Source organism: Olea europaea, chromosome 3, assembly GCF_002742605.1.
Source record: "Olea europaea var. sylvestris chromosome 3, O_europaea_v1, whole genome shotgun sequence".
Classification (NCBI taxonomy): domain Eukaryota; kingdom Viridiplantae; phylum Streptophyta; class Magnoliopsida; order Lamiales; family Oleaceae; genus Olea; species Olea europaea.
This window is the reverse complement of record NC_036239.1, coordinates 5,395,781-5,407,940: the sequence shown is the minus strand read 5'-3', so window position 1 is coordinate 5,407,940 and position 12,160 is coordinate 5,395,781. Positions and strand designations below refer to the sequence as shown.

Below are 12,160 nucleotides of genomic sequence, written 5' to 3'. Positions count from 1 at the left end.
ATACGATTGGTAATTGAACATGTAGAATATATTGATTGTAGAACATGCATACCCCTCTTTTGTTTGGCATTTAAAGAAGAAGCCCTTGTTTGAGCCCCATTTTTTCATCAAAATTCATTTTTCAACGGTGATTTGACCCACTTTAATCACATATTTTTCAAAAAAATAATATTGCACGCAAATTTATGACTTTTCTTTATTTTTTAACAACACATTTTCTATCAATACGCTATTAAAAAATGCATTTTTTACAAGAATGGGGCTCAAACAAGGGCGAGAAGTGATCTCCTAATAGACTACAAATTAACTATTAATCATCTCTTAGAAGAAGAAGAAAACAGTCTCTTAATAAATACTATTAACTTACTCTTAAAGGTCTAAAAGTTTACCAATCAGCAAATTAAGTGAACTAGTAATTGTGTAATCTTGATAACTAGCAAAATAGGAAGACCAAGTTGATTCTAAGTTCTAACACGACTTGCATTGTCCTATACCAGAAGTGTTGCCTGTTATACAGCTGCTAATGAAGTCATGAAGTCTTCAAATACATTTAAGAAACTGTTAACAAGGATGATGATGATAATCCTTCCGAAAATTCACAAGAATCTGAATTTTTTTATGGAAGGGTTTAGGCCACGCTACATTCGGGAGGCTAGCTTCCTTAATCCTCTCCATGTGCATGAGTATCTCTGCAGAATATTCTCTCTCCAAGATGATTCTATCATTAAGGTACCAATAAGGGCCAAAGACCATTTTTCTTTAGCTGGTGGCTGAAGTTAGTGAACTGTATAGTCGTATTGTGGACACCTTAGGTCCTATGAAATGCAATAAAAAGAGATATATTTTATATTTGCCAATTTATTGTGTTATGTGTGGGAGGGTAGATAGTTATTGCAATGAAACACCCCATCTTAAATTGCATCAAAGGCTACTAACTTGGCTCTTCTGGTAAGCTCAAGTGCCTGTATTAGACAATCGAAACTAGAACATGGGTATGGATCGTGGATCCTTTGTTGTAAGTTGACTAATTTGGCATTGGCTTGTACCATTGTCAAACCTGTGTGCCAATGGCATAGTACAACATTTTGCATGACATATAGGGCTGTTCGATAGTGATTATGAGAATTGAATTTTTTGACCGTTAGAGAGAGAAGTGGGTCGTACTCGCGAGTGAAGAAGTAAAAAATGATGGCTGAAATAGTGAAATAATGATCAAAAAATTATTTTTTTGGGTGGAAAATTGCTACCAAACGGGGGTATATAATATAGACTTTCCCATAATGATTATGGTAATTGTAAGTTGCAATGAAGCGATCTTCAACAAATTTTTCGCACGGTCCTTAAAATTGGTAACAACTGTCTACAATAGCTTAGTTTGAAGTATTATGTTGGAGTGAGTATGAATTTCTTATTAATTGATATACATGTCCTTGTGAGATTGTAATTGTAGCATTTCAGGGATATACTCTATCAGCGTCTTCAAGTTTTATGGATGACACTATATTTTTTATGCACTTGAATAGATTTTGAAATCTGTCTTTGTGCCTTTTAATCTTGCAAGACAAATTCCTCTGGTCGTTCGATGAAGTAGCTATTTTAAGTCTTGCCTACTTGAAAATTATGCTTCTTCCAGGGTGTCTTACTTTGGGTTATGAATCTTGGTGTATGAAATAAATTTAACCCAAAGTAAAATTTTAATATGAAGGTGTGAAGACTCCATATTTTGGACAAGACCATGTTAACAAAGAAGGCGATAATTGACAGTGGTGTGTCTTCTCATATTTTCTGTAGAACGTAAAGTACCCAATTCCTAAAGATGGGTTATCATAGGCAAAACAGAAAATTATTGGTGTCAAATAGTATCGGATATTTAGCTCAAGCAACTCAGAGCATGTTTATTTTGCCTTTGTTTGATTCCCATTAATTTCAAAATACATTTTTTTCTCTCCCCCTCCCTATTTTTAACCACACATTCTTTAATAAAATAATATTACACACAAATTCATAACTTTTTCTTATTTTTTATCTACATATTCTCCATCAATCCACTATTTCAAAATGCATTCTAAACCAAATAATGGGGCTCTTACAAGTACTTATTTTGCCAAACATGCTTTTCCAAGTCGCTTTTTAAACTAACAAAACTCACTTTTTTGAAGGAACTACTTAATCGAAGAACTTTTAAGCTCAACCATACATGCTCTTAATATTCTTATGGTTATGGAAATGCAGACAAGTTGCACTTTTAAGTTACTTCTAATCTTTTTAAGCTTCTCCTTTTCGCGAAAGTGCTTGACTGACTATCTGTATAAAATGCTGATTGTGAGCTTGATAGTTTTTTCTATTACTTTCTTGGTGTTGCTAATCTTATCTTATAAATCATGATCACGTTCTAATTTTTTGTTTTGCCATTTAGGCTCGTAGAGTCTTGAGGCATCGTTCTCTTCTTTTTCTCTAATGTTCCTGGTTTTATGAGAATACTATTATAGGTGGTTGATGAATTTTCTGCTAATATTTCTTTAGGTGTCCCTGCTTCAAGTTCTGCAACTGCAACAACCTCAAGTTCCAGTTCTGCTGCTCAAATATCTTCATCCCTGGTTCCAGCTTCCAGCAGTGGGTATGTATGCCACCCAATGTATAAATTTTCTTATATCTTTTGGTAGAAACTAAGCCCTTGTTTTAACTCCATTCTCCAAAAATACATTTTTCTCTTTCTTATTTTCAACTACACAATATCTAACAAAATAATATCACGTAAGCCCAAATTTTTCCCTTATTTTTTAACCACATATTCTTCAAAATATTACTATTCGAAAATACATTTTTTCCCAGAATGTATTTTTAATGGAGCCCAAAAAGGGTTGAAATATGAGGATTTTGATTTATAATGATGTATAAAGTTATTGTTTGTGCTGGTTCATGATTTCTAGCATGGGATCGTATTATGTGGAGATTAGACACTGGGCGCTAGCATTTGGTTTCCTTCTCAAAAACAAAGATGGAAGGGTAGATAGTTAGAAACTGCTTTCCCTGAGCACCTTTGTGCCTAGAATTGCAATTAATGAGACACATTTCCCTTAGTCCATAGTGGGAAAAAACAGCATAAACAACAGTAAGCCAATGCTTATCCCTGAAAGTTCGGATTTGGCTACAATAATTCTTTTATGCTTATCCATAGATTCACATCTATTCGAAGATCCTATACAGTTAGATCCTTTGGAACCATGCAAGGTCATGTAACCATAAACTAGAGACGGTTAGATAGCACCAGAAGAATTCCTTAGCGAATACTAGCGCCACACTGAAGTCAGTCTGAGATATAGATTCGATACAATCCACATAGGGATCATAATTGGGATATCCTTTGTCCTGCCCCGACCCGAGCCAATGGGAGTTTCTTTTTCTTTGTGCAAGACATGACTCCACTACCAAAGCTGTCATCCCCTTTAATTTACTATCAATTGGTGCTACATCCAGTTGTTTCAATTGTTGGCCTATATTCTCATTTTTTTAATCGTATCTATTCTAGAATGGCTATGTATCAATCTTAACATCCTTATTTCCTCCTCATTTATCTTGTTGAATTTTTTCCATTAATAGCTCAATACTGAGTTAAATAGGGTTTAGTAATTCTAGTAACTGTTGTAGAACTGACCTTATAGGGATCTTTGAATCTCATGGAATCCTTCTATCAATTCTCCATTTTATCCAACTCTTGTTAATAGTTGAAACAAAATATCTAAAACATTCTCTTGTCGGGATAGTATAACAAATAGAAAAGACATGCTTAATAATTCTGGTAGTTCGTCTTTATAGTTACTTGAAGATTCATTTGATAAATAAGATTGACCATGTTCTTTTCTGTATCAGAAGTTGAGGTTTAGAGTGCTAACTCTTTGCTTGCCTTGTAGGACCACTTCAACTGCAGTAGCTTCTGCACCGAAGTTACCATCTGAAATCACTGGGAAAACTGTTGAAGAGGTAATTAAACTTGCCTGCAGAAATTGGAATCTGTATGTTGTATATTTACAGTTTCCTCGTTGAATGATGATTGAATTTACTTCTCAACCCTCTATATATCCTTAAATGAATGAACATTTAAGTAGAAACAGAAAACGTGAGGTAAATTGTGCCAGTATTAAGAAAAAGCAAAAGGGCTGACCTGGAAAGTAATGTATCAACTTCAGAAATAACCCTGCCCTCATTTTCTCTATATCGTGTTTTTGATATTTTTTCTCATGTAATATAACATGAGCAGAATATCTGATTCTAGATAATGCTGAAGTTTAAGTCTTCCTTATACCAGTGCTATACATTTCTTTATTGTCAGTCTGAACTGTATTTATGTGAGTACATTATGGCAGATCATCAAGGACTGGAATGCTGAGCTACAAGAGCGTACTGGAAAATTTCGAAAACAGGCGAATGCAATAGCTGAGTGGGACCTCAAGATTTTAAGGAATCGCGACATACTTCTACAGCTTGAGGTATCACATTACTTATTGAAAATAGTAAAAATATAATTTCTTTTATGTTGATGGGGTTGTAGGCTTGCTAATTTGTTGGGTGTGTGCATACGAGGCGTCCCTTTTCTGTATCTCCCCCATTTCTTTTATTTATTTTTTTGGGAGCATATTATCTGTCTAAGATTCCACTTCTACAGCCTGGTCATGTTCATTCATGTTCATTATATGTATTGCATGATAGTTTCTTTGTTTTGAATGTCCTAACTTCCGTTTATGGCTTTTAGTTAGTTGTGTCTACGTTGCAGGATTGGTTAGACAAACCAATTAACAGTTCTTTTATTATCACCCAAGGAGCTAGGGCTATTCTATAGCAACTATCTCTTGTTTGTAAAGGTGTATATGTATGTAAGTACATATTTTTCTTTTATTTTCCATTAGCAAATGAAAGCTTCATTTGGAAGTAGTATACAAATCAAGACAGAATCAGGACCTATCAACATTTTTATGAAACCATCACCAATAAATAATATGTCAAGACTGAATTCTGGGTCTTTGTATCAAATTTCTGTTTAAAACTTTTAAAAATGGCAATTTCTGTGTGTCTTTGATGTTCAGGTTTGTTTTATGGTTTCTTTGGCTCTGTTACCAAAATTTATTACAGAAGGCTAACTGACATTATTATGTTTAAATTCTTGATCAGAGTGAAGTTGCTAAAGTGGTTGAGACGCAAGGTAGTTTGGAGCGGCAGCTGGAGCTAATTGAAACTCATCAAGATGAGGTGTGTTAATTATGACCTTTGAATCTGAGTTCAACTTATTGGGTCATGTGTGCTACAACTTTAATTTATTTTTACAATGTTTTGATTTTGATTTTAATTTTTAATTTTTTTAGCCCTTGTTTGAGCAAGGAATTTTTGAAGTGTATTGATGGGAAATGTATGGTTAAAAAATAAGGAAAAATTTTGGATTTACGTGTAATATTATTTTATTGAAGAATGTATGGTTGAAATGATATTAAAATACCGTAGAAGAATGCATTTTTTCTAAATAATGGGGCTCAAACAAGCTGTTAATTTTTATTTTATTTTATCTTTTTTTTTTTGCTTACAGTATGCGATTCATCAATTACTTTCTTTGGCTATAAATTGTTAATTGGACTGTAGTGTTCACGTGAAATTATGATAAAGATCTAATACAATAATATTATCTAAAAATTGTAGAATGAAGATTTTCAATGCCTTGCCTTAATTAGAGAGAATGTCTACAACGAACTAGGAAAACCGATCTCAACGGTGTGCTAGCATATTTTAGTTATTAATCATCTTACCCCGTATTGCCAGTTCCAATGGTGTTTTATGTTATGTACATTATATCGTGATGTTAAAACTTGAAAGTGTTAACATATGCTGTTTTAACGAGCTTCATCAATGATTGTGTTTGCATTTCTTGGTTAGGTCGACAAAGCCTTGCATAGTATGGAAGACGAAGCAGAGCGAATATACAAAGATGAGCAAGGATCACTTCTTGAGGACGAAGCTGCGTCGACAAGAGACGCAATGTGAGCACAGGATCCACTTTGCTGATTAACCTTTTTTGTTGTTGATATCCTTTAACAGATGATTGTTGTCTTCTTCTTTTTTGGGTACATGGTCACCTGTACTATTTCATTTGCAAAAAAAATCTTTAGAATATCTTGGAGATTGTAATATTTTGTGATTATAATCGCAAATTGTAATATTTTGTGATCATAATCTCAATATATTTACATCATCAGCCTTTGAATACAATATTATTCTCTGAAAATATATATTGGTGATAGTTGTTAGAACAATATGCAGTTTTATTTTGTGATGAACTCTTAAATCACTGGGAAGCAGATTCCTGCTGCAACTGTTTGATGGGTAGCTCTGTGTCATGTCATCTCTTAATATGTTTGAAAGTGAATGGCAATACGTTTACTACTTTTTCTATGTGATCAACTAATTTCTTGTCTTCGGAATTCAGGTATGAGCAGGCTGAATTGATAGAGATGGAGCTGGAGCACATGACTGAACAGATCAAATCGATCATTAATACTCTTAATTCCAATCAGGTTACTACTTAATGTGAATACTTTTGGTTCTTGTTTATTGAGATCAAAAGTTGATAATGGGTTTTGACATTTCTATCAGGGTGGAGAGCTTGAGGCAACTGATGGGATGACTCCACTGGATATTGTTGTTCGTGTCTTAAACAACCAATTGAGTTCATTGCTGTGGGTGGATGAGAAGGTTAGGATCTATATTTAATTCATATTCATTCTTGGATGCTGCAGTTGCTTTGGCCTTTTCGTGGACATAGCGGACAGTGACTTACAACATGATGAAAATAAATCACTGTTGTTTTGAATCAAAAGTTCCAGATTAAAAGTTATAATCAGTTCAATCTAAACACTGAAATGATCCACACGAGTAGAGATGCGGCCAACCGTTGAGAGTGAACATGTTTGCTTTCTCTTAGGAAGAAATAAGGCAGTCTTTCTGTTGGATGGAATCTAAATGAAGGCTTGTAATACTGATTATGTTTTCTCAAAGAAGAGAGTGAGGATTAATTAATATTGATCCTAAACATCATTGCAATCTAGCCGAAGAGGCAAAGAGAGTCCTAGTGGCACTTTGAGCTTCATCAGTATTTTGAATGTTATAATAATTTGTGTGAAGTATTGTTTGTTAGTATTTATTTATTTTTATCTAGATCTTTAGTATTTTGGAATCATTTTGGGTGCATCAGGGTGTCTTAAGCTCTTGATCTGAGAATGCCAGTCAGTATTCATCTATTCTAAGATCATATCCCCAGATGCTTTTCAGCCCCTCTTTTAACATTTATTTCCAACCAATATTTCCCTTGTAGCATTTAGACCTTTGAATTTTATCCAACGAGATATTTCTGATTTGTAATTCAAATGATAATCATGAGTGAAGGCTATAGCTTTTGTGCATACTGAACTATTCCTTGTCTATCTTTGCTAACCTTTAGAACTGTAACAGGCTGAAGAATTCTCTTCGCGAATTCAAGAGCTTGCAAGTCGAGGCTCTGCTGGTGGCCGAGAATCATTGACCCCTAAGCTTTGGTTGTCATAAGATGAGCAGACACGATAACTTACACAAAATCATGTAATATGTACTATTTCTGGATGGAAGCAGTTGCACATCGATGTTATTCTTAGCTCTTAAGTAATGTAGACAGGTTTTTTGGATATTCGTGGTGTGATGACTATGTTGGACTAGAAAAAGGAAATTAGTTCTTCTAGGGGTACATCACCCCAACCTTATGGACACCCGACGCCTCGTCATTGGCGAGGCGCCTGACGCACGCAGGGGGCGCCTGACGCATGCAGGGGCCCATAGGTTAGGCGACAATGGCAAGGCGCCGGGTGTCCATTATGGATACCCTTAGGTACAATGTGACGTGCCTTTAGCATTTTTGAAAGGAAAGGGTTACCCGTTGTCCAGTTTCTATTTTGGAATTAATTGCTTTTCAAGATTTACTTTTCATTTTCATATTTTTATTGAAATTATAATTAATTACGTATAATATTATTTTTCAGATTTCTGGTTCAGTTTGAAAATGAAAATGGGTGGGATAATGTTATTTTGAAAATTGAGTGATTGAAAAATAATGAAAAGTTTTTAATTTACGTGTAATATTATTTTATGGAATATTATGTGATTGAAAATAAGAGATAAAAAATGAAATGTAATGGAAAAGAAATTAATGGGGACCAAATGGAAGCCTAATCTTTTATAAAAGTTTTTGTACTGTTAACACATTTAATTAGTAATGAATTTTATTAGTAAATAAAAAACTATTTTTGAAGATAATTTCAATTGGTTACTTTTATATTTTTATTTAAAAATTGAACATGGCGAGTATGTAACTTTTTAGTGCATGAACTGCTACGAAATGCCAAGGAAGTAGAATGGATTTTGCTATTTGTACATAGAAAATGTACATAATGTATTTTAAATTACGTGGAGGGAAAATATTGAATGAAAAAACTAATTGTGTTTTTAATTGGCAAATGATAAAGTGTCATGTGATATCAATTCATTATGTTAGTTGTGATGTGCATGTAACAATTTTTTTTTTTTGCCATTCCTTTTGTTTTTTTCTTTTTAATTCAACTTAAAGGATAACATCGTCAGTTTGCACAAATTTTGCCTTTGTTTGATCTCCATTATTTATATCATACATTTATAAAAGGGAAAATTGTCGTCGAAGTATCAAACTTTTTGTTTATTAGTAGACTTGACTCTTGTGCCACCAGAGGTATCAAACCTTTAAAAAATTTACACCCGAACTCCAAATTGACAGAAACTGTTAGTTTGATTGTTATTGACCAAAAATAAAAAAACCTGACCAATTGTTGATTGATTTTTAAAGAGGCAAATGTATAAAATTAAAAAACAAAATCAAAAAGCAAATGTTCATCTTCTCTTCCTTGCATCCACCCTTATATCCCACGTCTGCCTGAACCCAACGAAAAGCATACCTTGCGGGAATAAAGATCAGTAAGAATAGCACCCCAGCTACCAACGTCGTACAACATTTGAACAACGGATGACCTGAACAAACAAACTGCGGACGAGTAAGACCCACCATTTCCTCGTCCTACTCTTCTTCTTCAACGCTCACAAATTGTTTACTTGTGTATGTGTAATGACATTTATAAGATTGATATGTTGTAGATGGAGGTGGGTGTTAGGTGAAAATGGATCTTGAAAGGCTTACAGAATGACCAAATTCTCGTGTGGGTTGGTGGAGAAGAAATTTCTTTAATACTGTTTTCTTTTTCTTCGAAATTTGTAAAGGAATTTCTGAAAATGAAAAGAGAAATAGAAATTACTTTTATAATTATTTTGTGTATAATTTGATTTATACCATAGGGTGTGGTGGTGGGTTTCTTTTGGTTGGGTTCAGGGGGAGGTGGGGTATGAGGGTGGGTGCAGGGAGGAGAAGATGAATTGTTGCTTTTTGGTTTTTCTTTTTCTTTTTTTATTTTAATTCGAAGTTAAACATTTGCCCCTTTAAAAATCAGTCAACAATTGGTCAGGCCTTTGATTTTTGGTCAATAATAGTCAAACTAATGATTTTTGTCAATTTGGACTCCAGATGTGAATTTTTTAAAGGCTTGGTACCTCCGGTGGTACAATGAAAGGTTTGGGTTAAGTTTGCTAATAAACGAAAGGTTTGGTACCTCGAATGTAATTTTCCCTTTATAAAATGCACCTTGCTCAGCCACTCAATGCTAGGTTGATAGAAGGTGGTGCGAAATCTATTTGGAGACCTTCAGAGGGAGGAGGTGGTGGTCAAGAATGGCGGAGAATCCATTCGGAAGAATGCAAGAGTAATGAGTGAGAAGATCAAGTTCGAAGGTGATGAAGAGATTGATGAGGTTGTGCAGGAACTTGTGCAGATTTGTGCTAACAAGAACCGCAATGGAGTTTGCATGGATTTCTGTGGGCTTTAACTTGTTTATGGTTTAGGCTTTAAGATTTCAAGTTCTCATGCAATTTTAGTTTTAGTTGTCGTAAACCATGTACATACTGTGTTGTTTAATCAGTTAATGCCACAATCGGAAATTGCACGTAACTGTAAATTTGTTCAGAGATGAGATGTCTTTCTCTCTCACAACGCTTATTGATCGAATTTATCTTTTTCCATGAATACTAGTCTATGCTACGTGTGATGCACGAGCTATGCATGAATTATGGTTTGGTTAGCGTATGTATTGAATACGTTTGAAAATATATGGGAAGATGGAATTATTGGTAAGGAACTAACCAGCAAATAATTGAGATAATAGTATACATATTGATGTGCTTGATTGTGATTTGTAAATTCATCGTAATTAATCATGTGTTTGGATTACAGTCAATGATAGATAAGAAAGAATAAAAATTAACTTCTTTACCATCGTTAATTACAAAGTATAGCCAAGATAAACTAAATAATAACTGATTTTTGGCATGGACAATGTAGGGATTACATTCTATATATATCATTTGTCATTAATTTTTTGTTTGGCAACTTCTTATCAGGAAATTACACGTACTTAACAAATTAGAATTCCAAGACCAAATTTACAAAGAAGACAAATTTCACAAAACGAAACAGTGTGCTCTTGTCAGAAGGTTGGTTTCACAGAAAAGATTTCAACCACCATTTATTCCAGTTTTTCTTTTTGAGCAAATGGATTTGTGTCTGAACTTATGTTTTCATCACAAGCCACTTTCAAACTGAAACTGTCATTGGAAGATTTGAAAAGGGCTTTTTTCGTTGGAAGTGACCAATCTTTTTAATAGTCTGTATTAACATTTTTCCCAACTGCTGTAGCCACAACTTGACTGTCAACCTTTGTTTGGATTTTTGGTTCAAGACTTGTGTGGTCAATATTTGTTTGGATTTTTTGTCCTGGACTTGCATGGTCTAAGTCTGTTACAGAGATGATATCAAATCTGTAACTTGATGAATTAGGTTCATTTTGCAATGCTTTTAAGTAGAAAACTTGTTCAGTATCATGCATTTTTTTAATGATTGCTTCAAAGTTTGTCTTTGAACTCTGTGTGTAAATTTTAAATTGTATTAATATTAGTCGAGTAAAATATGTATTGAATAGCAAAATGTTTGAGTTAGGTTGGATTTCTTGCAAATTTGGTTTCCTCCATCAGAGACTGTAAAGTTGTAAATAATAGTTTCTCAGCTGGTTCACCAACTGCATTTGCATTGAGTGATCCTGTGATATCTAAAAGCTGCACATATGCTCTAACCCTAAAGTGAATAAGAAATTAGTATTAGTAGATGGAAGAGTAATAAAGGGAAGTAGAAAGGTCATGCATAAGTAAATATTTTACCTGCACTAAATGAAGTAAAAAATGAAAAGTAATTAATTGTTAGTATATTTTACTGAGGAATAGCTTTGGAATTGGGATTCTTGCAAAAAATACAAATATATGTTTCACCAAAATCAACATTCAATCGTCTAAAGTAGTTGTTGCAGGCCATTTACCAAGATTTGCTATCAATTTTCTCTGTTGTTGCTGTGTTGTTTACCCAATAAAACTTTCGCTGTTACCAGTATGGATATACCTAGAGAAATTACGAGGAAAAATAAATAATATGATTGAGTATATCTTGTAATATATATCTTTACATTAGGAAATAAATACAAGCTGATTGAATAACACACGTAACCTTAACATTATCGCTAGAAGGCACTCCTGAAGATTTTGAATAGGAGTGAATTTACTTTGCACATGTGGAGAAAGATTTGTGGGGCTTTTGTCCATGTATGATTTTTTCAATATAAAATCATCTATTTTAATGGAATTTGTTCTTACCCTAATCAAAAGACATGAAGATAATTAGTAATTCCAATAGTAATGTGTGGAAAAATAACCAAGAGGAAAGAAAAAAAAGAGAATAATAAAATATAGCATTTTGTACATACCATTCTGTTATTTGTTTTACTACGTTGAAAGGTGTATTTATGAAGAAAGTGGAACGGACTTTCCTGGACAATTTTAAACCTATATAATATCAATATGGAGAATGTATAAAAGATGTAACATATGCCTTAAGAGGAGTTTAAATAATACAATAGAACATACCAAAAAATGATGTAACCTTTAAACGGGTTGCAAAGATGACTAGTTT

General features: G+C 33.6%; 1 protein-coding gene across 1 annotated transcript; it reads left to right on the top strand.

The window, feature by feature from the left end:
- Positions 1 to 988: 988 nt before the first annotated feature.
- Positions 989 to 7,960, top strand: LOC111377521 (nuclear pore complex protein NUP62-like). Its single transcript, XM_023000644.1, has 9 exons — positions 989 to 1,015; positions 2,490 to 2,617; positions 3,912 to 3,981; positions 4,365 to 4,487; positions 5,167 to 5,244; positions 5,920 to 6,023; positions 6,470 to 6,557; positions 6,637 to 6,735; positions 7,492 to 7,960. Exons 1-9 carry the CDS (start codon positions 989 to 991, stop codon positions 7,582 to 7,584), a joined length of 810 nt encoding a protein of 269 aa, XP_022856412.1. The 3' UTR covers positions 7,585 to 7,960.
- The last annotated feature ends 4,200 nt before the right edge of the window (positions 7,961 to 12,160 follow it).